Source organism: Cyprinus carpio, chromosome A20 (genome assembly GCF_018340385.1).
Source record: "Cyprinus carpio isolate SPL01 chromosome A20, ASM1834038v1, whole genome shotgun sequence".
In the NCBI taxonomy this organism is placed as follows: Eukaryota; Metazoa; Chordata; class Actinopteri; order Cypriniformes; family Cyprinidae; genus Cyprinus; species Cyprinus carpio.
This window is the reverse complement of record NC_056591.1, coordinates 13162375-13184571: the sequence shown is the minus strand read 5'-3', so window position 1 is coordinate 13184571 and position 22197 is coordinate 13162375. Positions and strand designations below refer to the sequence as shown.

At 37.3% G+C, this 22197-nt stretch overlaps 3 protein-coding genes across 5 annotated transcripts; 2 read left to right on the top strand and 1 right to left on the bottom strand.

Annotated features, from left to right (window-relative positions):
- Window positions 1-256: 256 nt before the first annotated feature.
- LOC122148971 (midasin-like) lies at window positions 257-10332 on the top strand. Of its 2 annotated transcripts, none has more exons than XM_042777685.1 (23): window positions 257-610; window positions 794-1017; window positions 1348-1485; window positions 1627-1793; window positions 1886-2047; window positions 2265-2402; window positions 2625-2763; window positions 2890-3194; window positions 3363-3498; window positions 4079-4389; window positions 4488-4643; window positions 5112-5213; window positions 5414-5612; window positions 5814-5975; window positions 6058-6215; window positions 6619-6708; window positions 6827-6942; window positions 7142-7316; window positions 7995-8068; window positions 8207-8321; window positions 8503-8576; window positions 8654-8796; window positions 9102-10332. In XM_042777685.1, the coding sequence occupies exons 1-22, from the start codon at window positions 471-473 to the stop codon at window positions 8682-8684; spliced, it is 3312 nt and encodes a 1103-aa protein (XP_042633619.1). In that variant the 5' UTR covers window positions 257-470; the 3' UTR covers window positions 8685-8796; window positions 9102-10332. The 2 variants fall into 2 exon arrangements, with proteins under 2 accessions (XP_042633619.1, XP_042633620.1); XM_042777686.1 differs by lacking the exon at window positions 257-610 and adding an exon at window positions 644-678.
- A 754-nt stretch (window positions 10333-11086) lies between these two features.
- On the top strand, window positions 11087-18745 carry LOC109112975 (katanin p60 ATPase-containing subunit A1-like). Of its 2 annotated transcripts, none has more exons than XM_042777683.1 (11): window positions 11087-11313; window positions 11628-11790; window positions 11903-12045; window positions 13211-13397; window positions 14408-14523; window positions 14630-14735; window positions 15350-15508; window positions 15600-15726; window positions 16134-16265; window positions 16391-16517; window positions 16608-18745. In XM_042777683.1, exons 2-11 carry the CDS (start codon window positions 11629-11631, stop codon window positions 16804-16806), a joined length of 1458 nt encoding a protein of 485 aa, XP_042633617.1. In that variant the 5' UTR covers window positions 11087-11313; window position 11628; the 3' UTR covers window positions 16807-18745. The 2 variants fall into 2 exon arrangements, with proteins under 2 accessions (XP_042633617.1, XP_042633618.1); XM_042777684.1 differs by having other exon boundaries at window positions 11591-11790.
- LOC109112698 (glycoprotein integral membrane protein 1-like) lies at window positions 17562-21851 on the bottom strand. Its single transcript, XM_019125603.2, has 8 exons — window positions 21691-21851; window positions 21330-21392; window positions 21109-21208; window positions 20058-20215; window positions 19711-19870; window positions 19403-19611; window positions 18614-18777; window positions 17562-18457 (listed from the first exon to the last, which is right to left on the bottom strand). Exons 1-8 carry the CDS (start codon window positions 21778-21780, stop codon window positions 18346-18348), a joined length of 1056 nt encoding a protein of 351 aa, XP_018981148.2. The 5' UTR covers window positions 21781-21851; the 3' UTR covers window positions 17562-18345.
- Between the last annotated feature and the right edge of the window lie 346 nt (window positions 21852-22197).

Genomic DNA, 22197 nt, shown 5'->3' with positions numbered 1-22197 from the left:
GATTTTAATTGTAATAATCTTTGACAATATTACTGTTTTTATTGTATTTTTATTTTTAAAAAGCAAATTTGGTGACCTTTTGTAAAGATCTTAAAATCTTACCGACCCCAAATTTTTGAATGGTCCGCTTAATACATACGGTATTTTCTTGTTTTCATGTTTTCTGATTCTTTTCCGTTTAAAACAACAGGAGTGTGATTGACAGTATCCAGAGCATCCAGTCAAACACACCATGCTCTGAAGATGATGTCAGCTCTCCCTCCTCAGAAGCCTCTCCAGCACTGGATCACCAGGGCTCAGTCTTCAGCACTGCACTGCTCTGTTGTTCTCAAGCAGCTCTCTTGGATCCTCCAGTGCTGTCCCGAAGGTTCTTCTGCAGCCCCTGCTGAGGCCAGGGAGGGGGAGGTCATGCAGGGTCAAGCCACACTGAGCCACCCGTCTCCCCTGGCCCCACACATCCAGCCACAGGCATGCTTGCTGCGGCGAGGGGAGCAAGCTTGGAAGGAGGTGCAGCAGAAGGTGGAGAATCTTATGAAGGAAGTGAAAGACTTGAAAGAGAAGCTGGATGGATTGGCCCCCAGGAATCCACAGAGAGAGTTATCCATAGCTGGTAAGATGGTAAACACATCATACTTGAGCTGTTCAGGATGTGTGGAAATGTAGTGAAAATTTCTAATGGTGAATTTAGTTTTATTTATTTATTTTACTACAAGTCATCAGTAACAATCTTATGGAAATTAAAATTTTTAACCGCCCTTTAGATTTAAATTATTTAAATTTCTCCTCCTCATAGGGATGACTTCACACTTTGCTGTTCCTCTCTGGACCGGCTGGGCATTGCAGTGGGTCAGATCCCGGCTCTAGAACATCTCTTTATTCCTGAAGGTGTTCCGGTCCTCCATACCCAGCCTGCCCTCATCTGCGGTCTGCAGGCTGTAAGGACAGAGGTGGAAACCTGCCTCACAGAGTTCACCACCTGGAAGACTCACCTGCTCTCTATCAGACAGTCACAGAAACGTAAGAGCAGTTTTGAGTTTAAGAGTTTTGTCTTCAGACCTTTGATATGTCCTGTCCTTACTTCCTCTTTCAATACATTGACACCAGTGTTGTTGTTGTTAACTAAAACTGTTCAAATTATTTTTGAAATAAAGCTGAAATAAAATATAAATAATAGATGGAAAAACTAGAGAAATCTAGAAATATTAAAAAAATAAAAATGGCAAAATAAAACAAAGTTACTAAAATGACATTAGAGTAACATCTTGCTTGCATTATAATTTATTAGTATAGTCTATATTGATCTAAATTAACCCCTTTCTTTCTTTTTTTTTTCTTCTCTACATGCAGGACGTTCCCATCCATTTTCTGTTGAGTTCTCCAGGCAGCTGGAGAAAGCAATAAACATGGTTCTGTGTGCGGTTCAGACGCTTGTCAAGAGGAGGGAGAAGGAAAAACAGGAGGATCAGCAGTCAGAAAACAAGAGAGGTGGGAATTCACCCAAGGTTTAATCAGAGCATGTTTGAGGGGATCCGTTTGTTTGTTTGTGTGTGTGTGTGTGTGTGTGTGTGTGTGTGTGTGTGTGTGTGTGTGTGTGTGTGTGTGCTCATTTTATGTGTACTTCTCTAGAGGTGGCAGAGGAGCTCTTGAAACCGGGACACTTGAGCAGGTTACTGGAAGAAGACCTAAGTGGAGATGTATCTAGCCTCTCATTACCAGAGATCAATAAAGTCGTGACAGAGCTGTTCGAGAGACTTCGATCACACAGGGACGACTGTCATCCCCACCAACTACAGGTCAGTCGCACACAAACATAAACCGTATTATCTGCAAACAGATTATGTCTGAAAATAACAGTGGATATGTGTATTGAATATTTTGTATTAAGGAACTGAAAGAGGCATGTAGGGGTGTGGTGCGTTTGGAGCCCATGCTGTGTCTGTACTCTGAGTTGGTGAGGTATTATCTGGCTGTACTGATGGGAGCTCACCGTACCACAGGAAAGCTGCTGTCCGTCCTCGCTAACATCTTCACTGAACTCGCACAGAAGGTATATTGTCTTCTGCTTGCCCTCACTGGTCACTGGAGCCTTTCTATTACAGAATTGCTCAATCTGAAAAGCTACTGTTATCATTTAGTTGACTTTAAAACCTTTTTTTTCTCCCATATCTATCTGTAAAACATTTAATTGTCTTGACTTTTACATTTTTGTTACTCTGTCCTTTTGTCAATCTCTTTCTCTCCCTATCTGTGCTTTCACTCTACAGGGTTTCTGTCTGCCCCAGGAGCTGATGGGAGGAGGAGACGGTGAGGGAGCGACAGAGTTCCATGATTATGAGGGTGGAGGAATAGGAGAAGGTGAAGGAGTGAAGGACGTCAGTGACAAAATCGAAAACGAGGATCAGGTACATTAGTATGAGTAAACCGCTGTTAAGAAAGCATTTGAACATTTAAACCATCTGAAATGGAATTAAACTAGATTGGTATTGAACTTACATTTTACATTAAACTGAATTCTGAACTGGAGTTGAAATTAAATTCTGAACTGGATTCAAATTGAAATTCTGAACTTGATTGACACTTAAAATCTGGACTGGTGTCAGACTGAATTTCTGAACCTTTGCTAGGTTGAAGACACCTTCCAGGAGGGTCAGGACAAGAAGGAGGAGGAGCAAAACAAACAGGACATTAAAGAGGAGGACAATGCCATTGAGATGTCTGAAGACTTTGATGGAAAGATGCATGACGGCACGGACCATGAGCCAGGTGACTGCACTTACTGTTACTCAATTAGATGACAGCTTGAACTAAAAATGGTTTTAGCAGATGCAGTTTGGACAGTACATAACTTGAATTTGAACATGATGACATTAATATCTCACGCCTGTTTAGGGGAAGATGAAGAAGACTCTGATAAGGAAGAAGATGAGGAGCTGGATAAGAAGATGGGGGATCTGGGTGATGGTCAGACAGATACTCTGGATGAGAGAATGTGGGGAGATGATGAGGATGATGATGATGATGTTGACAGTGATAAAGAGGAAGAGTCTGGTCCAGGAATGGATCAGGGAGAGTCAGAGCTTGTGGCAAAGGATGACAACATGGATGCTGGAGAGTCAAAGAAAGATAAGAGCCAGGACAAAGATCACCCACAAGATGAGGAAGAAAAGGAGAAAATCCATGAACAGGTGGATGAGGTCAGTCCTTCACCATTCTTTCTCTAAATATCCAAACTGTCTCCCAATGAAAGAAAGTATGGTAATAAGTATATATTTAACAACATGTGTGTGTGTGTGTGTGTGTGTGTGTGTGTGTGTGTGTGTGTGTGTGTGTGTGTGTGTGTGTGTGTGTGTGTGTTTTTGTAGCGTGAGTTTGATGAAAATGAAGTAGACCCATACCATGGTAAGCAGGAGAAGGCAGCAGAACCAGAAGCCATGGACCTGCCAGATGATCTCAACCTGGATGAAGATGGCAAGGATGAAGAGGGAGGAGAAGGAGATGGTATGTTCAGTATTCAGGCATCTGCTGAGTTTCTTCTCTAACAGAAGAGATATTACCATTCAAAACTTTAGGGTTTTGCAATATTTTGTAATGTTTTTGAGAGTCTCTTGTGCTCACCAAGGCTGCATCAAAAATACAGTAAAACAGTAATATTGAAAAATATTATTACAATTTAAAACAACTATTTTCTATTTTAATATAGTTCCTGTGATTGCAATAGTGATTTTTCAGCAGCCATTACTCCAGTCTTCAGTGTCACATGATCTTTCAGAAATCATTCTAATATGATGATTTGCTGCTCGGGAAATGTTTGTGCTGCTTAATATTTTTGTGGGAATCATGATGCAGTTTTTCAGGATTCTTTGATGAATAGAAAGTTCAAAAGAAGAGCATTCATTTGAAAAATAAATCTTTTGTATCATTAGAAATGCATTATAAATCCTAGCCAAAAAGAGTATTTCTTTTTTTTTTTTAATTCCTAAACTTTTGAATGGTAGTGTACATGTATTAAAAAGTTGTTTAACTGTAATTATTATTCATTTGTGCTTTGTTTTTCACACACTGTTAACTTTTATTTCAGAGGAGAATCCATTTGATATAGATGACAAACTCATGGAGGTGGATGAGAATAAGGAAGGAGAGAAAGATGGATCGGAGGAAGGTGGAGATGAGATGACAGATGAGCAACAAGAAGGACAGACGGAGGAACATGGAGAAGATAACAAATCAGAAGAGAAGGAAGGAGCAGAAAAATTTGAGAATCAAGAGTCTGAAACAGACGAGAGAGGAGAGAATAAAGAAGAGGAGGATGAGGAAGAGGAGAAAAATAAAGGACAAGAAGGGCGAGAAGAGAACAAGTCCATACCAGCTGATCAAGGCCAAAAACCAAAGGTATGTTGTTCAAAAGTAATTTGTCATTGAAATGTGTAGTTAAACAAACATGCAGAGGGAAAACATTTGCATAATAACTGAAATCTGACATTTCACAGGAGGAAGACAATGAGGGTGAAGATGATGAAGCAAAGTTGGATTCTGCCGAGAGGAAAGAACATGCGTCAGATGGACAGACAGGAGAGGAGAACGTTCAGAGTGACACTGCAGTAGAGCTGGTTGGAGCAGCGTCAGAGAGAGATCAGGCAAAGGAGGTGCGCAAAAAAAGAGGCTTAATGTTTGCAGATGTCAAAAAAAAAAAAAATATATCTTATCACAATAAAAGGAAATAAATAATAAATTATAAAAAAAAAAAAAAAAAAATATTGAACCCAAAACATTAACATCTTTACAATAAAAATCATTTTTAATCCAAAGCATTAACAGCGGGACAATAATCGCTCCTTTCCAGCAACCTGTCACTCACATGAGATAGCAGTTATTTGCAAACAAAGATCCAACAATCCAGTCAGTTCCTGGTAGATAATATGAAGTCCTGTTTCTCACTCAGATATACTTCACAATAGGGAACATTAAAATTGGTTTCCAGCCTGTAGAAGTCATGGATATTTACTAAAATCTAAAAATCAAATTTCCCTAGTCAGTATAATTTTGTTTATAATTTTGGAGCTAAGCTCAGTTAAGTAAATCAGATATTTACTGTAAATGATCCATGTCCACAGGAGGATGGCAGCGGGGCAGCGGATGCCAGTCAGTCTGAGGGGCACGACTCTAAGCTGATGGCCAGGATGAGTTCACGCAAACAGAGGCAGAGAAACACGCAGGTCAGTGTGGGGTGTTTTACATAAATATTTGCTCATTTATCTGATTGTGGTATTTCGTCTTGTTGCTGAAAGTGGTGCAGTTTTCAAATCACAACATAAAGGCATGATACTACTTTTATAATTTTTTGTAAGTGTATAATATAGAAAAGCTGATGTCGTCTCTCTTTCTTTTTTTTTTTTTTTTTTTTTTTTTTAACCAGAGCTTCAAACGCAGACCTGGACAGGCAGATAATGAACGCTCAATGGGTGATAGTAGTGAGCGTGTGAATAAGCGTTTGCGTACTGTTGACAACAGAGAGGAGAAAACGCAGGATCAGTCTCAGCCCAACACACAACAGGAATCTGACCTGTATGAGCACATAAAACAGGGAGAGGAGCGATACGATGCTCAGACATATGGTGAGGACTCATTTACTGTTATGTATCTTCCGTCTTTCATTTTGTGTGAAATGCACACCAAATTTTGTAACTTTGAAATGTTGAGCTGTGTGCTCATTTGAGTAAGAGGTTTGAATCTGCCCTGCAACGTGTTCCAATCTATGTAAACAGTGTGCAGAAGAGGTACCACATGAGTCACATTCTTGACTAACGTCTTCATAGATGCTGCTAGTGCAGAACAGCAGAAGCCGGCTGGTGCCAAACCGGAAGAGGAGGATGAAGAAGACATCGCAATGGATGTGGAGGAAGAAAAGAACCTGCAAGCAGTTGAAGCCCAGGAGCTAAAACCAGAGAAGCTAAATGACAATAAAGCTTCTCAGAAAGGTGCAATATTAACATAAAGCAATTGTGTACATACACATGTAAGCTGTGTGTCCATGTTTAACATCCATCCATTCTCTATCAGGTTTGGAGTGTGGGGACATGGAGGCACAGAAACAGACCGATGAGGAAGAAAAGGAGAAGCCAGAGACACAGAGATGTAGTAATGAAGAAGAGATGAAAGAGAGGAGTGACAAGTCCACCATCCACACTGTGCCTGAACTACTGATGGACATGCAAAAGGTATGCTGATTTATGCTTGCTCTAAAAACGTTTGAATAAATGATGTCCTATTTTCTATTCAATAAAAAATACTGGAGAAAAGGTGTTACGGTTTCCACAAAAATATAAGAATTGTTTCTTGAGCAGCAAATGATCATATTAGACTGATTTCTGGAGGACCATGTGATGCAGAAGACTGGAGTAAAGGAGTAACTTTGCCATCAATGAATAAATTACATTTTAAAATAGAAAACATACATTTTAAATTTAAAAAACTGATTCTCACATTATCACAATATACTTTTATCAAAAAAAAGCTTTTAAAAAAACAAAATAATCCCAAACCAAAAGCTATTAATCTATAATACAATGCATCTATATTACATTCAGCATTTGGATTGTACTGCAATTTGTGGTATATCAGGTACAACTGAAGAACCCAGAAGAGCTGAGAAGAGAGATGGAGCTGCAGTTGGAGGCCTGGCAGAGACAGACTTTTGGATCCCAGGAAGAGGTGACATCATAACACCAGTCACATGACAACTGAGCTTCTTCTCTTTACCTCACATAATCGATAATATTTTTTTTAATTAATGTTCTTTGTTTTTTCTTTACTGCTCCATTTCCCTCAGGAGAGTGCGGCAACAGTGCTGTGGCATCAGTACCAGGCCCTGACGTCTCCTCTGTCCCAGCTGCTCTGTGAGCAGCTCCGCCTTGTCTTGGAGCCTACGCAGGCTGCCAAACTCAGGTCGGTCCCTCTACCTTCCCATCTAACCTCAAAAGAAACATTTCTACTTAATCTGTTCTATCAAGATCACAGGAATGATCATTTAAAGGTGTTCTTTCACTGGTCATAATTATCAGTTCAGACCCTCAATTATGGGTTTTCTTTCAGTTTTCCTCAACATTTTACCTTTTCATTAACACTGTTTAATGATCCTAAACAGGGGAGACTTCCGCACAGGTAAACGGCTGAACATGCACAAGGTCATTCCTTACATCGCCAGTCAGTTCCGCAAGGATAAGATCTGGCTGAGGAGAACAAAGCCCAGTAAGAGAAACTACCAGATCTGCCTGGCTGTGGATGACTCCTCCAGTATGGTGGACAACCACTCCAAACAGGTACAGTCTCCCAAAATCACTTTAGGTATTAAATATCACCTACTGAAGTCAACTAGGGCTGTTAAAATATCAGATTTTCACCACACTATTATCATGGCCAAAAGAATACAACACAATTAATGGCAGCAGCGTGCACAGACCTCCAGAGGGACGGGGAAGAATATTGTTCCGAGGGCAGATGGGATCCCCTTTGGTAGATTAAAGGGGAATGGGCTCGAGTTGTACAAAAGCATACAAAAAGAACTCACTGATCGTCAATTCCTTTACACTGGGGAGTTGGGGGGTGGGTAGAGTGTCTCGTTTTTGTCTGTCATCTCTTCCAACATTATTCTACATGGAATTAGTAGCTACACACTACATTTCTCCCTTTTTCCCCCCCGTTTTATGACTGTAGCAACCAGCTTTAATATGCAATACATCAACCTACTATGTTGGAGCATCAACCAGATATGTTACTAGTGTGGGATTATTTACAATATTATAGGTGTTGTAATAGCATAGTATCAATATTATATGTGTTGTATTAACATAATATCAATATATATATTTTTTAACTATTAGTTATTCTTAGTATAGGTATATTGCGGCACCCCTAATGTGAACCTTTCAAAATGGAAAGATGTTTTACCTCATTTATTTTAATAAATATTGTATTTGATATTGTGTCTGTCCCTGTAGCTGGCATTTGAGTCGGTTTCTGTCATAGTGAACGCTCTCACACTTTTGGAAGTGGGTCAGGTGGCTGTGTGCAGGTGAGGTTCTTTTTTTTACTCCTCTTTTGGCTGAGCACAGAAATACTGGTGCAGAGATTCTCTATTTTTGCTTTAATAAATGAATTCATGCATGCATACACAGACTAATTTATCTCTCTTTTAATTCATTTTCTGTAGTTTTGGAGAGAGTGTCCAGCTGCTCCATCCCTTCCACCAGCAGTTCAATGACCAAACAGGAGCAAAAATACTGCGGATCTGTCAGTTCCAGCAGAAGAAGGCCAGAATAGCTCAAGTAAGTATCTCTGGACTCTCTGATTTTCTTGATTTTGTATGATTTAATTAATTTTTATGTTTTTTGTTGCATTTATTTATATTATCTTGTAAGATTTTTAAACTAATATTAAAATGTGGAGTGTCTGACATTTTATCCCCCACAAAATAAAAAAATTTTGGAATATATTTTTTTTGTTCAGTTTTTAGAGTCCTCAACAAATATGTTCATGGCAGCCAAACAGCAGACCCCTGACCCCTGGCTCGACAAACACCGGTCAGTTATGAGTCTTGTTTTTTTCTGTTCTAATGCATTTCTTTGATGTGTTTTTTTCCCTCTCTTTGTCTTAACAGAATCGTCTCAGTTACTGCTAATAGTATCTGATGGTCGCGGTTTGTTCTTGGAGGGGAAAGAGAGAGTTGCAGCTGCTGTTCAGGCTGCTCGCAGTGCAAACATCTTTGTCATATTTGTAGTGCTGGATAACCCGAACTCCAGGGTGAGGAATCCTGGAGGATTTTTATTTTCACTATGCAGGTTTAGCTAAAAAAGAAAAATGAATTTGCTATTTATGATTTGACATCATCTAAATCTATGCAATTAGTAAAATGAAAAAAACTTTGACGATACTTTGAAGTGATCCCCAAATGTATTTATTTATTTTTTACTTCAGCTAATTTAGCATTAATACATTTTTTAGCATTAATAAAACAATAAAATTTATCTTAAAATGATTATTATATTTATTTTAATGAAATTATGTATAATTATATATATATTAAAACATAAATTTCTCCACGTTAGGATTCCATATTGGATATCAGAGTACCCATATTTAAAGGGCCAGGTGAGCTGCCGGAGATTCGGTCCTATATGAAGGAATTCCCCTTCCCCTTCTACATTATCTTGCGAAATGTGAACGCCCTCCCAGAGACACTGAGTGATGCTTTGAGGCAGTGGTTCGAGCTTGTCACCGCCACAGACCAGTAATGGACCACATGGAAGCAAATAAAGAGGGGCCAGAAGACACAACTGTAAAACTGAAGTTCCACTGCTGCTAGTTGTCCCGAACATCAGTGCACACAGCACACACACAAAGACATTAGACAGGCTGCTGTACATGTGCCTTTTTCTTAATATTATTTGACTGAATTTGTAGTTTGATTGAAGTGGTTTATCCTTTTCATCACCACAGTCACCAGACATTTTTTTTGCCATTGTTATTACCATCAATAAACTTTGCACATCTTATTTTTTTTTTCTTTAACTGTAAGGAAATATGATGCCCATGTGTGGAAAAACTAAAGTTGAACTGACTGAATGTTGACTGAAGATACCTCCACCCCGATAGTATTTCCAACCCCCTTTCTTGTCCTGTTTGCATCCAGTTTGTAAATGTGAATGTGACAAATTTAGTATAAATGGCACTGCCAATGTTTGATAATATCATATGCAAAAAAAAAAAAAACTGCATGTCAGTAATCACCTTCAGACCCATTTATGGTTACCCAGAAAAACTATGTGCCTTTACAAAAACCCACATTCCCATCTAGACAGTTCTCAATGAAAACGTTGGTACTGACTCATCATCCTCACTGTATATTTGAAAGGATTCGGACTACTGGATCACTGGCTATTTCTTCTTTACAACCAGAAGCACAGTTTCTGCAAGTGAAGAAAACTTTTGAAAGATCTTCGAAATTGTCTGTGATTTCAATCACTGTTCTGTATCCTACAGTTCTTGGATATTTAACCTCATAGACAGTAGCTGCATCTCTTACTAGACACATCTAGTAAAACATTTCATTTTGAAGTATTTTGATTCAGTAACATTTTGCACACATTTTTCTGCTCGGTCTGTGCATTGTCAAAAAGGCAAGGTTGAAAAACGGTTTCATCATGTACACATTACAAATACACCAGTAACCTTGTATACGTCTATGCTCTGCTGTCATCTTCCTCTTCTTGGTTCATGAAATATGATACTTGCCGATAACCCTGGAAATAACAATAAAACATTTTTGACATGTTTTCATTATGGTCTGAATTAATAGTTGACTTTTGCAATGAAAAGCTGCAGATGAAGACTTTTAAACTTGACAAATTTGATGACTAATTCACATAAATGTGCCTCTATGGATAGTATAGTATGGATAGTGGAATAGTAAAAGTGAATTAACTCAAACATTAATTGTGAAGCTGTAGTTGGTAGGGTTAGGCTCTACCTGATTAGGAGTACAATTGTTCCATTTATCAGGCATGTGAATGCATATTTATGCTGTTGTAGTTGTCCTTATTTAGCAACTTTTTAGATATGAAAATATGTTAAAATTTAATCACAGATCTTTTACTCATAATTCAAAAACTGATATTCTAAAAACTGACTCCTAATAGAACGCAGTACTAATTCAATTCCGAGTTTATGACTACAAAATAAACAGCTCTATTTTAAAACTTAATTGTAGCTTATAGATTTATACCCGGGAAACACAACATTGACTCAATGTAGGCAACCTTTCAACAACGATGTAAAAAGGTTTATTTTTTATTATTAGTGCCATGTTCCATTTTTGGAACAACCTTGCTGGCTACATGTTCACAACGTTGTTTTATTGCATTATTTTTCTTTAATGAGACATTTTTCGTGCATGCATATGTATTGTTTATATATTTAGTTAATTCAGTTTATATAACTGAATTTTGTATCGCCATAGTCCACTTGTATTTTGAAAAGACATTCTCGCGCTATTGACTTTTATGTTGAAACGCAGCGACGCGAGCAATTTTTACTTTTGCTTCCGCCTTCACAATCTTAAGTGCCCTTCCCAAAGAAGAGAACTAGTACTGAAGTGAACTTATAAGTTTGTGTGGATCCTAAATTATTTCAAATATGATCCTCGTCCAGAGCAGCACACACACGAGTTTTGATCCGTAATACCTGCTGAATGCTGAGCCTTTCCTTTACTAACATCTTTCAGGATAGTTTTACAGACTTCAGAGACTGATCACTTCACAGGTTTGTAACGTTACATTTCAACTCGATAAATACACACACTGCTATAATGTACAGTTGAAATGTTTGTTTTGACGTAAGTTCATAATGTTTAATGCTTTATATTTTCCTGATTAATCCCCGATACGTTGGTGCATCTGTCTTTGGATACCGTTACTGTCTGGAAGTCGTTGCATCGTTGAATTTTTTCCCCCCATGTTTAAATGTGGTTCATATAATCTTTAATAACTAACACTACGGAGATCAATGAGAATGTGAATGTCACTAAACATCTTTCCAGACGTCTTCAGCTGCCTCTCATATCTGAACTCCTGCAGAATGAGTTTGGCGGAGATCAATGAGAATGTGAAGCTGGCCAGAGAGTACGCGCTGCTGGGGAACTACAGCTCTGCGGTGGTCTGTTATCAGGGGGTCCTGGAGCAGATCAGAAAATACCTCTACGCAGTCAGAGACTCCTCTCTACAGCAGAAGTGGCAGCAGGTTAGAGTTCCTCGCTGGATGCTCTTCACACTCCCTGATAGTACGATTCAGACTATTTAATGTTATTCGGTTGTTGTGACAGGCCTGTGCGTGTTCATGTTGTCTCATCCAGGTCTGGCAGGAGATAAATGAGGAAACTAAGCAAGTTCAGGAGATCATGGCAACACTTGAGAGCTTCCAGCTGGAGTCGACCCCATCCAAACCCAGCAGCTTTGGCCTGGAGAATGACATTATGCCTGTTCACATGGAGCACAGGTACATGTTCATGTCTGGTTTTATTCTAAATCATAAGGCTATTGATGAATTGTGTGTAATGAAGACAAAACTAGTTGAAACTTTGCACTTGGTTATGATAAAAATTTCTGCAGTCTTATTATCAGTGTGCAGACATCTACCTTTTTATTTATTTATTTATTTATTTATTTATTATTATTATTATTATTATTATTATACGGGACTATTTGGGTTTTGTCATTAACATTGACATTTTTCACTTTTCACTTCATTTCCTATGGTCATGTCAGGAAATCTTAAAAGATCATGAGAAAGTTGAGAAACATGATTTGTTTTTACAAGTTTTATTTCCTGAAAAAAATGATTGGACATTAATAATAATAACATTTTAAAAGTATTGGAAATATAATGAAAAATTCCATACTGAATATACATTTTATAGTTATGCTCATTTAATTAGCAAGAAATTGGTCAGGATTATTATTATTATTATTATTATTATTATTATTATTTTGTAAAGTAACATTTGTAAAGTAGATTAAATTTTACATGTTATTACAATTTTCACTTGCATGAAAATCTCCTTTTGTATAAGAAATAAAAGAGTTTTAAGAATCCTTATCCAGTATTTCAAGCAGCTGGAGAGTCATGGAAATTCATTGGCCTCACTGTGTGTGAATCCTGTCTTCAGTAGCTGTTGTTGAGTTTTAAAGCCCCCATCAGCACTCCTGTCATGTGAATTAGATTGTGATCTGAATGGCATCCCACCGTTTCTCAGCCCTTCATTCTCTTTCATTCCTCCCTTGAGGCCAATAAAGGTCTTTTGAGCCTGTTATATAAACCATAATCTGATTATGAAGTAACACTTGAATGAGCAATTACATCTTATTACAGCTATGTTAATTAAGGACAGTTCATTCCATTTGGCAAAATTTAAATAAAACTTTTGTATAGATTGTAGGATAAGATTTTTTGTATGTCGCTATTCTTTTTTTCTCTAATTTTTTTGCTTTTCATTGTAAAAACCACACAGATTGTTGTTATATGAAGGGTTTGATTTTCTCTGATTTATTTAATTCTTTTACTGCTTGTTCTGAGTTATTGTAAAGGGCCCCTTCAGAGTCAGCACAGTCACACAGGGTGTGTGATGTAGTATACATGTATGTGTCTGTGTGTCTGTGAACAGGCCGTCTCCGTGTGTAGTGCGGAAACCCTCCGGCCCGCATAAAGAAAGCAAAGGCCACGGGAACCGATTGAGTGCTGGCCCCCGCAACCAACCACGACCCTCACCTCGCGTTGCCAACGGTGACAAGGGAAAACCTCAGAAAGGCAAAGAAAAGAAAGAAAACCCATCCAAGCCAAAAGATGATAGGGTAAGAAAGAACAGGTGGATCCATCTCCTATTTCTGTCTGCTGTTTGAACAAGGCCTACTGTGTCATAAAGTGCTTGCAGTCATAATATTTACTCAAAGCATCAGATACCTTTCGCTCTATTAACATTATAAACCTGTGATACTGGTTTCTTACATCAAAGCAAACAGTTCAGAAAGAAAAAAACTTGCAAGTGTTTCCTTTGAACTCTTGACTATAAGCACTTTGGTTTTTGTCCAGAGATTGAAATAACAGAACTTAAAGGGATACTCCACCACAAAATGAAAATTTTGTCATTAATCACTTACCCCCATGTTGTTCCAAACCCGTAAAAGGTTTGTTCGTCTTTGGAATACAATTTAAGATATTTTGGATGAAAATCTGGAGGCTTGAGACTGTCCCATAGACTGCCAAATAAATAACAGTGTCAAGGTCCAGAAAAGTATGAAAAGCATCGTCAGAATACTCCATCTGCCATCAGTGATTCAACTGTAACGTTATGAAGCGACGAGAATACTTTTTGTATGCTGATTTGGAGAGACACAGAGGAGAGGAATTGTTGAATAAAGTCATTATTTTTGTTTTCTCTGTGTACAAAAAGTATTCTCGTTGCTTCATACCGTTACAGCTGAATAACTGATGGCAGATGGAGTATTCTGACGATGCTTTTCATACTTTCCTGGACCTTGACAGTGTTACTTACTTGGCAGTCTATGGGACAGTCTCAAGCCTCACGGTTTTCGTCCAAAATATCTTAAATTGTGTTCTGAAGATGAACAAAGATTTTACGTGTTTGGAACGACTTGGGGGTAAGTGATTAATGACAAAATTGTCATTTGGCGGTGGAGTAATCCTTTAATGTATTTGCAGGTCATTTGGTTGAAGTCTTATCAATCTGAAGTTAAATTTGTACCATTTTTGCAAAGCCATTTGAGAAGCCTGTCAGAACCTTTTGGCAAAGAAATAATAAAAAAAAAAAAAAAGATTTGACAAAACTCTCTGCCCTCTGTAGAACAAAGCAGAGAGTGTGGAGACGGAGGTGAAGAGGTTTGACAGAGGAGGAGAGGACAAAGATCTGATTGAAACTCTGGAGAGAGACATCATCTCCCAAAACCCCAATGTCACATGGTGCTGTCATCCCACTTTCCTCTAAAAAGTGTTTTCGTTTCTCGTTTATTTTTTCAAATATCAGCTTTTTAGAAAAATAGATAATAGTTTTTAATTTTTTATATAGGGATGACATTGCTGACCTTGAGGAGGCCAAGAAGCTTTTGAAGGAAGCCGTGGTTCTGCCCATGTGGATGCCTGAGTTCTTTAAAGGAATAAGACGCCCATGGAAGGTATGAACAAGAGAAAATCACATATGCTTATATGGATTTTAAAAAGCCCCATCCCTAATCTTTCAGATATCAGTGGTGACTCGTTCACAGTAAGATTCCTTGCATGCAAATCTCTTGTGCTCCTTTTATTTAATCAGAAACACAGTAAAAACAGCAATATTTTGCAATATTACAATTTAAAGTAACAGTTTTCTATTTTAATATATTTTTAAATATAATTTATGTCATTAATGGCAAAGCACGAAACCATACAAAGCAAGAAATAAAAATGTTTACGGGTTTTTTTTTGGGGGGGGGGGTGAATACATGTTCTCATGATTCTTTGAGAAACTGACATTTCAAAAGAACAACATTTCTCTGAAATAGAAATCTTTTGGAAATCTTTTGCAACATTAAAAATGTCTTAACTGGCACTTTTGATCAGTTTAATGTGTCTTTGCTAAATAAAAATTAAAAAAAACTTTTGAACGCTGTTGTAATTGCTGTTTGGGACAGTATTATTTAACAGCAATGTAAAATATACTTTCATTGTGTTGCACTTTCAGGGTGATCTTCACTGCATTGTATTCTATACTTCTCATTTACACAATAACTCAGCTCACATATGATTTTAGGGAGTGTTGATGGTGGGGCCGCCAGGCACAGGAAAGACTTTGCTGGCCAAAGCTGTCGCCACTGAGTGCCGAACCACCTTCTTTAATGTGTCCTCCTCCACCCTCACCTCCAAATACAGAGGAGAGTCTGAAAAACTTATGCGGCTGCTGTTTGAAATGGTAAAATCACTTCCTGCTTTACCCCTCATTAATATTTGTAAAATGTATTATTACCATACATACATTTATGTGTGTTTGCATGTTTATACAGGCACGCTTTTATGCCCCCACCACCATCTTCATTGATGAGATAGACTCCATATGTAGCCGTAGAGGAAACTCAGAAGAACATGAAGCCAGCAGACGTGTCAAAGCCGAACTACTCGTCCAGATGGATGGTACTGCTTCATACAAACTGTAGCTATGGCTTTAAACGTTATTAAAATTCAGTAATATTATCAATTTAACTGCACAGACACTATTGGATGGGAAGAAAATTTGAATTGAGCTGATAATGAAACTAACTTTGCAACACTGACACTGTTATTGAACTGAATTGAATCAACATCAAACCGATCTAAATTGAATAAATACTATTTCCTTCTGTAGAGCTGCTTATTTGAATTTTTCATAATTGATTAACTTTGAACTCAATTGAGCTGTGTGACACTTATCTTCTTTAGAGTTGCTTTACTGCTGAAATTGGTTTTGTTTTCACAATGTGATTAATTTTTACAACCTTAAAATTATTTTCCTGTTTAAAAAAAAAAAAAAATCACTAAGTCACATCTTGTTTATTTTCCAGGTGTTGGTGGGACGTCTGAAAATGACCCTTCAAAAATGGTCATGGTTCTGGCAGCCACTAACTTCCCATGGGACATCGATGAAGCTCTGAGACGCCGACTAGAGAAGAGAATTTACATCCCACTGCCATCAGGTATTCAGAATTACCCAGAATCCATCACCCATCATACCGTATTAAGCACCATCAGCTTAATACACCCCAGCTCCCCAGATACAACATAATGGAAGTATTTAAAATCATAATTTGTATTAATGTAGCTAAAGGAAGAGTGGAGTTACTCAAGATCAGCCTGAAGGAGCTGGAGCTGGCCAATGATGTCAACATGGACAAGATCGCTGAGCAGATGGAGGGATACTCTGGTGCTGACATCACCAACGTTTGCAGGTGCAGCCCCTTGTGTGGAACCTGAAATTATTTTCAGTGTTTAAAGTGCCACAATTCTAGAAGTGATTTGTTGTTTTTGAATAATTGCAGAGATGCATCCCTAATGGCAATGAGAAGGCGGATTGAGGGTTTGACCCCTGAGGAGATACGAAACTTGTCAAAAGAAGAGATGCACATGCCCACTACAATGGAGGACTTTGAGATGGCACTGACGAAAGTGTCCAAGTCTGTATCTGCTGCTGACCTAGAAAAATATGAAAAGTGGATAGCGGAGTTTGGCTCCTGCTGATGATCCCAAAGAACCTTGATTGTTCCTCCTCATAGTAGTCATTAGCACTTTGAAAGACTGAGTGCCAGTTTCACTAAATCTCAGAGCATTTCCACCCTGAACCAGACTGAATTCAAAGGGTGACAAGTCTTGCCTTACATGAGGTATGTATGAGTGTACGGATTCATCGTAATAGAATTGGTTTTACATCTACAGAAGCTGAATACAGGTTAAGCTTTCTTCTGAGCTAAAGTTCACTCACATTAAAATGAATTTGTAAGGGCTGCACTAATTATCCAGTAAATCCAGAATGCTGGAGACTGATAAACTAGTTTTGGTGCTCTTATAACAAACAGCCCCATGTGTTGCCTTACTGGAGTGTGTACAGACTATCATACTGAGGTTGTGGACACAGGAATGGGCTGCATGTTTTGTCTGGTAATATCACTGCCAATAACCAAAAACCAGCTAAACCTATTCTCTGTTGTCTCCAAATGCTACTTGAGGTGAACAGCTATGCAAGCTAATAGGTTTACTGCACCTGTGCCACTGTGGTTGATCTAAAGGCCAAAGTTTCTAGCGTTGGACAATTATCTTAATAGTGATAAAACCATGAGTATCTTAAAGGTGTGTCTAGCACTTGACTTTTATAAACACTATAGAACCAGATTCTGGTTTCTTTTCATTAGTGACATTCCATTGCCATGATCAGTGTGTAAAATTATATATTTTGTTGAATAAATATTTTTAAATTGGAAAAACTCACTGAGACGAACTCATTTTTGCAGGATTTACTCATGTAACAAACTGAAGAAAAACAAGTCATAACATGCATCAGAATAACAACTGATTTCATTAACGGCCAGTGACAGAGCTACAATGAAATGTTGAAATGTTTAAAACGTTCAAGTATAATGCTTGAAATGTTGTAATGTAATGGGGAATACTTTGACAGATTGCTCAGGACAAAGTGTACAAGTATTCATTTCATTTATCTAAGGCAGGTCGAAGTTGAAATGTATTGCTGGGTTGCATGCTTAACGTAACAGGCAATATCTGAAGCAACATGAATATTAACATTAAACAAGTTTCTTACAGGCTATTTAATAAGACCCCCTGTGAGAAATAAGAAATAATCCATTTAAATAAAATGGACATTTGAAAATCAGATGTTAAAATTTTTGATGGAGCTTTACATTAACTTTAATGGATTATTTGTCCATTTTTTTTAGTGTTATACCCTTTAGTTGTCTGTAATGATACGATTTCATTTCCATACAACAGTCAATATCAATTAGCATAAAACATCCACTTCAGTGGGGAAAATGCAGGGACATTTCAGGGACTGCTTATTTAAATTTGTGCACCTTAACCGTTCCACCTCACAATGTAGTGAAAAATACAAATAGTAAATTTGCTCATTATGCTGTTAAACAGACGCATATGTGGATCATTGGGAAATGTTGGGGAATATTTTTTTTCTTTTAAAGTGCTACATTGAAATCATTGGTATTAACGACCAAATAAAGCCACATAACCAAACTGATGAGAACGTATCCATTACTTTTCTATCAAAATGCTTTTTTCTGTCGTTTCTCCATCCATGTTATCTATTAGCCTCTGTTTTTCATCATCTGGCATCAGAGTCTCTGGATTCAGATGAAAGACTCCCCTAAAAAACACAGAAAAGAAACGTATTAATATTATTTAGACATGTTATTCAGCAAACTATGCCAATCCAGCTGTGTTTAAGTCAACAGTACCAAATGCCATGCATTTGATACAGGGCCTGTTGAGAAGGCCAGTAACAGGTCGGTGCAGGCTGTACCTGTGTTCACAGGATGGGAACAGAAGATCCAGGATCTTAATGATGACAGCTGATCCTGCAACACCAACCACCACCACCCACATGATCAAGAAGAAGAGCGGGACAGAATCAGACCAGAAGCGCCTCAGTTTATCTCTCAGCCTCTCGACCCACTGACATGCCACCTGCCCACACACAATAACATTACATGAGGAACAGGACACTATTGAGAAACAGAACGTGACAAATTAAGTGTGACCAGAGTGACTGGTTTGAAAAATTGTAATACACACCAAATCTGAATTTATTTGAGAAAAAATACAGTTAAAACTGTAATATAGTCATATATATATATATACACACACATACACACACATAAAAATAACATAATACATTTAATTATATATATATATATATATATATATATATATATATATATATATATATATATATATACACATATATATATATATAGATATATATATATATATATATATACATATATACACATATATACATATATATACATATATACACATATACACATATATACATATATACACATATATATATATATACATATATACACACATATATATATATATACATATATATATATATATATATATATATATATATATATATATATATATACACACATATATATATATATATACACACATATATATATATATATATACACACATATATATATATATATACACACACACACACATACACACACATAAAAATAACATAATACATTTAATATGGCCCAAGAGTTAACAGTGGCAGTATATAGTCACTTACACTGTAGGAGGTCATGGACCCACTTAGAGGAGGCCCAAGCAGCAAGGAATCTGAAGTCCTTTCCTCTTCCTCTCTAGACTCATACAGGGTTTCAGGGTCCATTCGCAAGGGAGTTTCAGGGAGTTTCCCCGGTGCGGCAATCTCCTCCTGAGTGGTCTCTGCATGTTTGAGTAGATAGTGGCTGGTGGTGTTAAGCACTTGGTCTTCAACTGTGAAGACAGAAAACTATTCATAAAAATCCTTTCAGTTTAAGCATCACATTCATTTTTTGGAAATTACAAACTAGGCATTTCACTCCACAAATCTACCTGTATTATGAATGGACACATTAGTCACCAAGATGTCACTCTCTCGTGGGATGGCTGAGAGCTTGCTTCTTGTTGAAGGGTAAATATTGGTCACCTGTGTGATCTCCTCAGAGCTCTGGTTCCACAGGATCTCCACCTCACATGCGTCTGGCTGCTGGACCTACAAAACGTACAACATCAAGCACCAGATCACATTCACATGCACAGCCTCTATCTAGAGTTTGGATCCTTTTCAAAGCATAAAGCTGCCATTCCATGTTTAAGACTGAATTACTCTATAATGGACATAACAGATATAAAAAAAGAATTCAGTTGTCAGTCATAATTTGTAGGGTAATGATTAAAACCTTCTCATCTGCCAGCTGGATTATCTCCTGACTCAGGACGAGTAACAGAAGCTGCTCTCCAGCATCACTCTGAACATATGACTGATTCACCATCAGCCTCAGCTCACTGCTGACCAACCCATCCGCTGGATTACTAGAGCTCACATTAGAACCATCCACTGCAAACGCAAAGAACAAATTAACATTTTACAACAAATTCCTGTTACTTACAGGTATAGTTCACCCAAAAAATTGTATTTACTCACCCCCAAGCCATCCCAGATATAGAGTTTATTTCTTCATCAGAACAGTTTTGTAGAAATTTAGCATTACATCATTTGCGCACCACTGGATCATCAATGCTCACCAATGGTGTCAGAGTTCAAACAGCTGATAAAAACATCACAATAATCCACAAATAGTCCACACAACTCCAATCCATCAAGAAAAGAAAGCAATATTACGGATACAGGACTCCTATTTAAGCTGGAAGCAATGGTTTGAAGTTAAAAATGATGTCTTGATGAATTATAAACATGCAGATTTTTGCCTCACAAGCTGATAAACTACAAACTGGTGGACTGGAGTCGTGTGGATTATTGTGATGTTTTTATCATCTGTTCAGACACTCATTCTGATAGCACCCATTCACTGCAGAGGATCTACTGATGAACAAGATGTAATGCTACATTTCCCCAAAATCTGTTTCCATGAAGAAACAAACTCATCTGCATCTTGGACGGCCTGAGGTTAAGTACATTTTCTGCAATTTTTAATTTTTGTGTGAACCATTTTTTTAAGGTTAGTTAATGCATTAACTAACATTTACTAACAATGACCTATACACTTACTGCAGTACTTATTAATCGTTGTTAACATTAATTATTAAAAATACAAGTTCATTATTATTAACAGATACAACTTTTTGATCGTAACATTATGCATTAGCAAATGTGGAAATTAACATTAACAGATTAGTAAGTATTTTTCATTGTTAGTTCATCTCCGTTTCTCTTGACAAGAAGTTAATAAATAAATAAATGTAAAAAAGAAGGAAGACAACGACTCATACACAACAGAGCGGGGCATATCATCCTTGTGACTCCTGAAGGCTTGAGAGATGCTCCATTAATGAATGTTTCATTGTCCAAAATACCTATATTTAAATTAATCTGAAAGAAGGGATGAGAAATCATTTTAAATTATCAGTCCTTCACAAAACATAATACGGATGTGATGCACTTATTCCCCAAAAAATACTCGTGTAAATTATTCGACGAGTGATTGTCTTACCTGTACACTGTACTTAGTCTGGTTAGTTTCACTAACCGCTGTCACATTTAACACGAGTGTTTCCTGTGAAAACAAACCACACGACTTACATAATGACAAACGCGTTTGTTTACAGGATCCAGACTTGACAGTCATGTGCTGAAGTTTTCAAAGCGAATGGACACTGCTTTTGGAAAACTAGCTGCGAATGTTAAAGCGACGATTTTCTTGAATGTGTCAAACCATGATGTAAGCATCTTTAAAAACCAAATGTCTATTAACTTGGCAGATATCTATGCTATCTGATAAGCCTTTGTACTGTTACACGTGAATGCACCAGAAAGACAATAAACTACCTCAAAATGTATTAAATGTCACCCACCGTGGTTATTTGTTTCGATTGTGCATTGGCCAGGACACACAAGACGCTTAAATAAACCACCGTTAAACGTATTTCCCATGTAGAGGCCATTTTTTTCGCGCTAGATGTAAACAAAACGTGCGCGTCATGTCGTAACTTCGTTCATTCTCATTTGAGTTGACGTAGCGTCGTTACTGAGAACTCTTTTGCCCCCTACTGGATATTAGGAGTACTACCGGAAGCTTCACATTGTCAGATGAATATGAATAGTTACTTGATTTCACATCTTGCGCTTTAACTTGTGAAATATTTTTATTAATAAAAAACAAACAAAAATATATAATAAAACAAGACAATCAATAAAACGACAATTAATATATATATATATATATATATATATATATATATATATATATATATATATATATATATATAATAAAACAAGACAATCAATAAAACAAAAAAACAACAATTAAACAATAAAACAAGCAATAAAACAAGACAATCCTAACAAGTAAAAATATATAT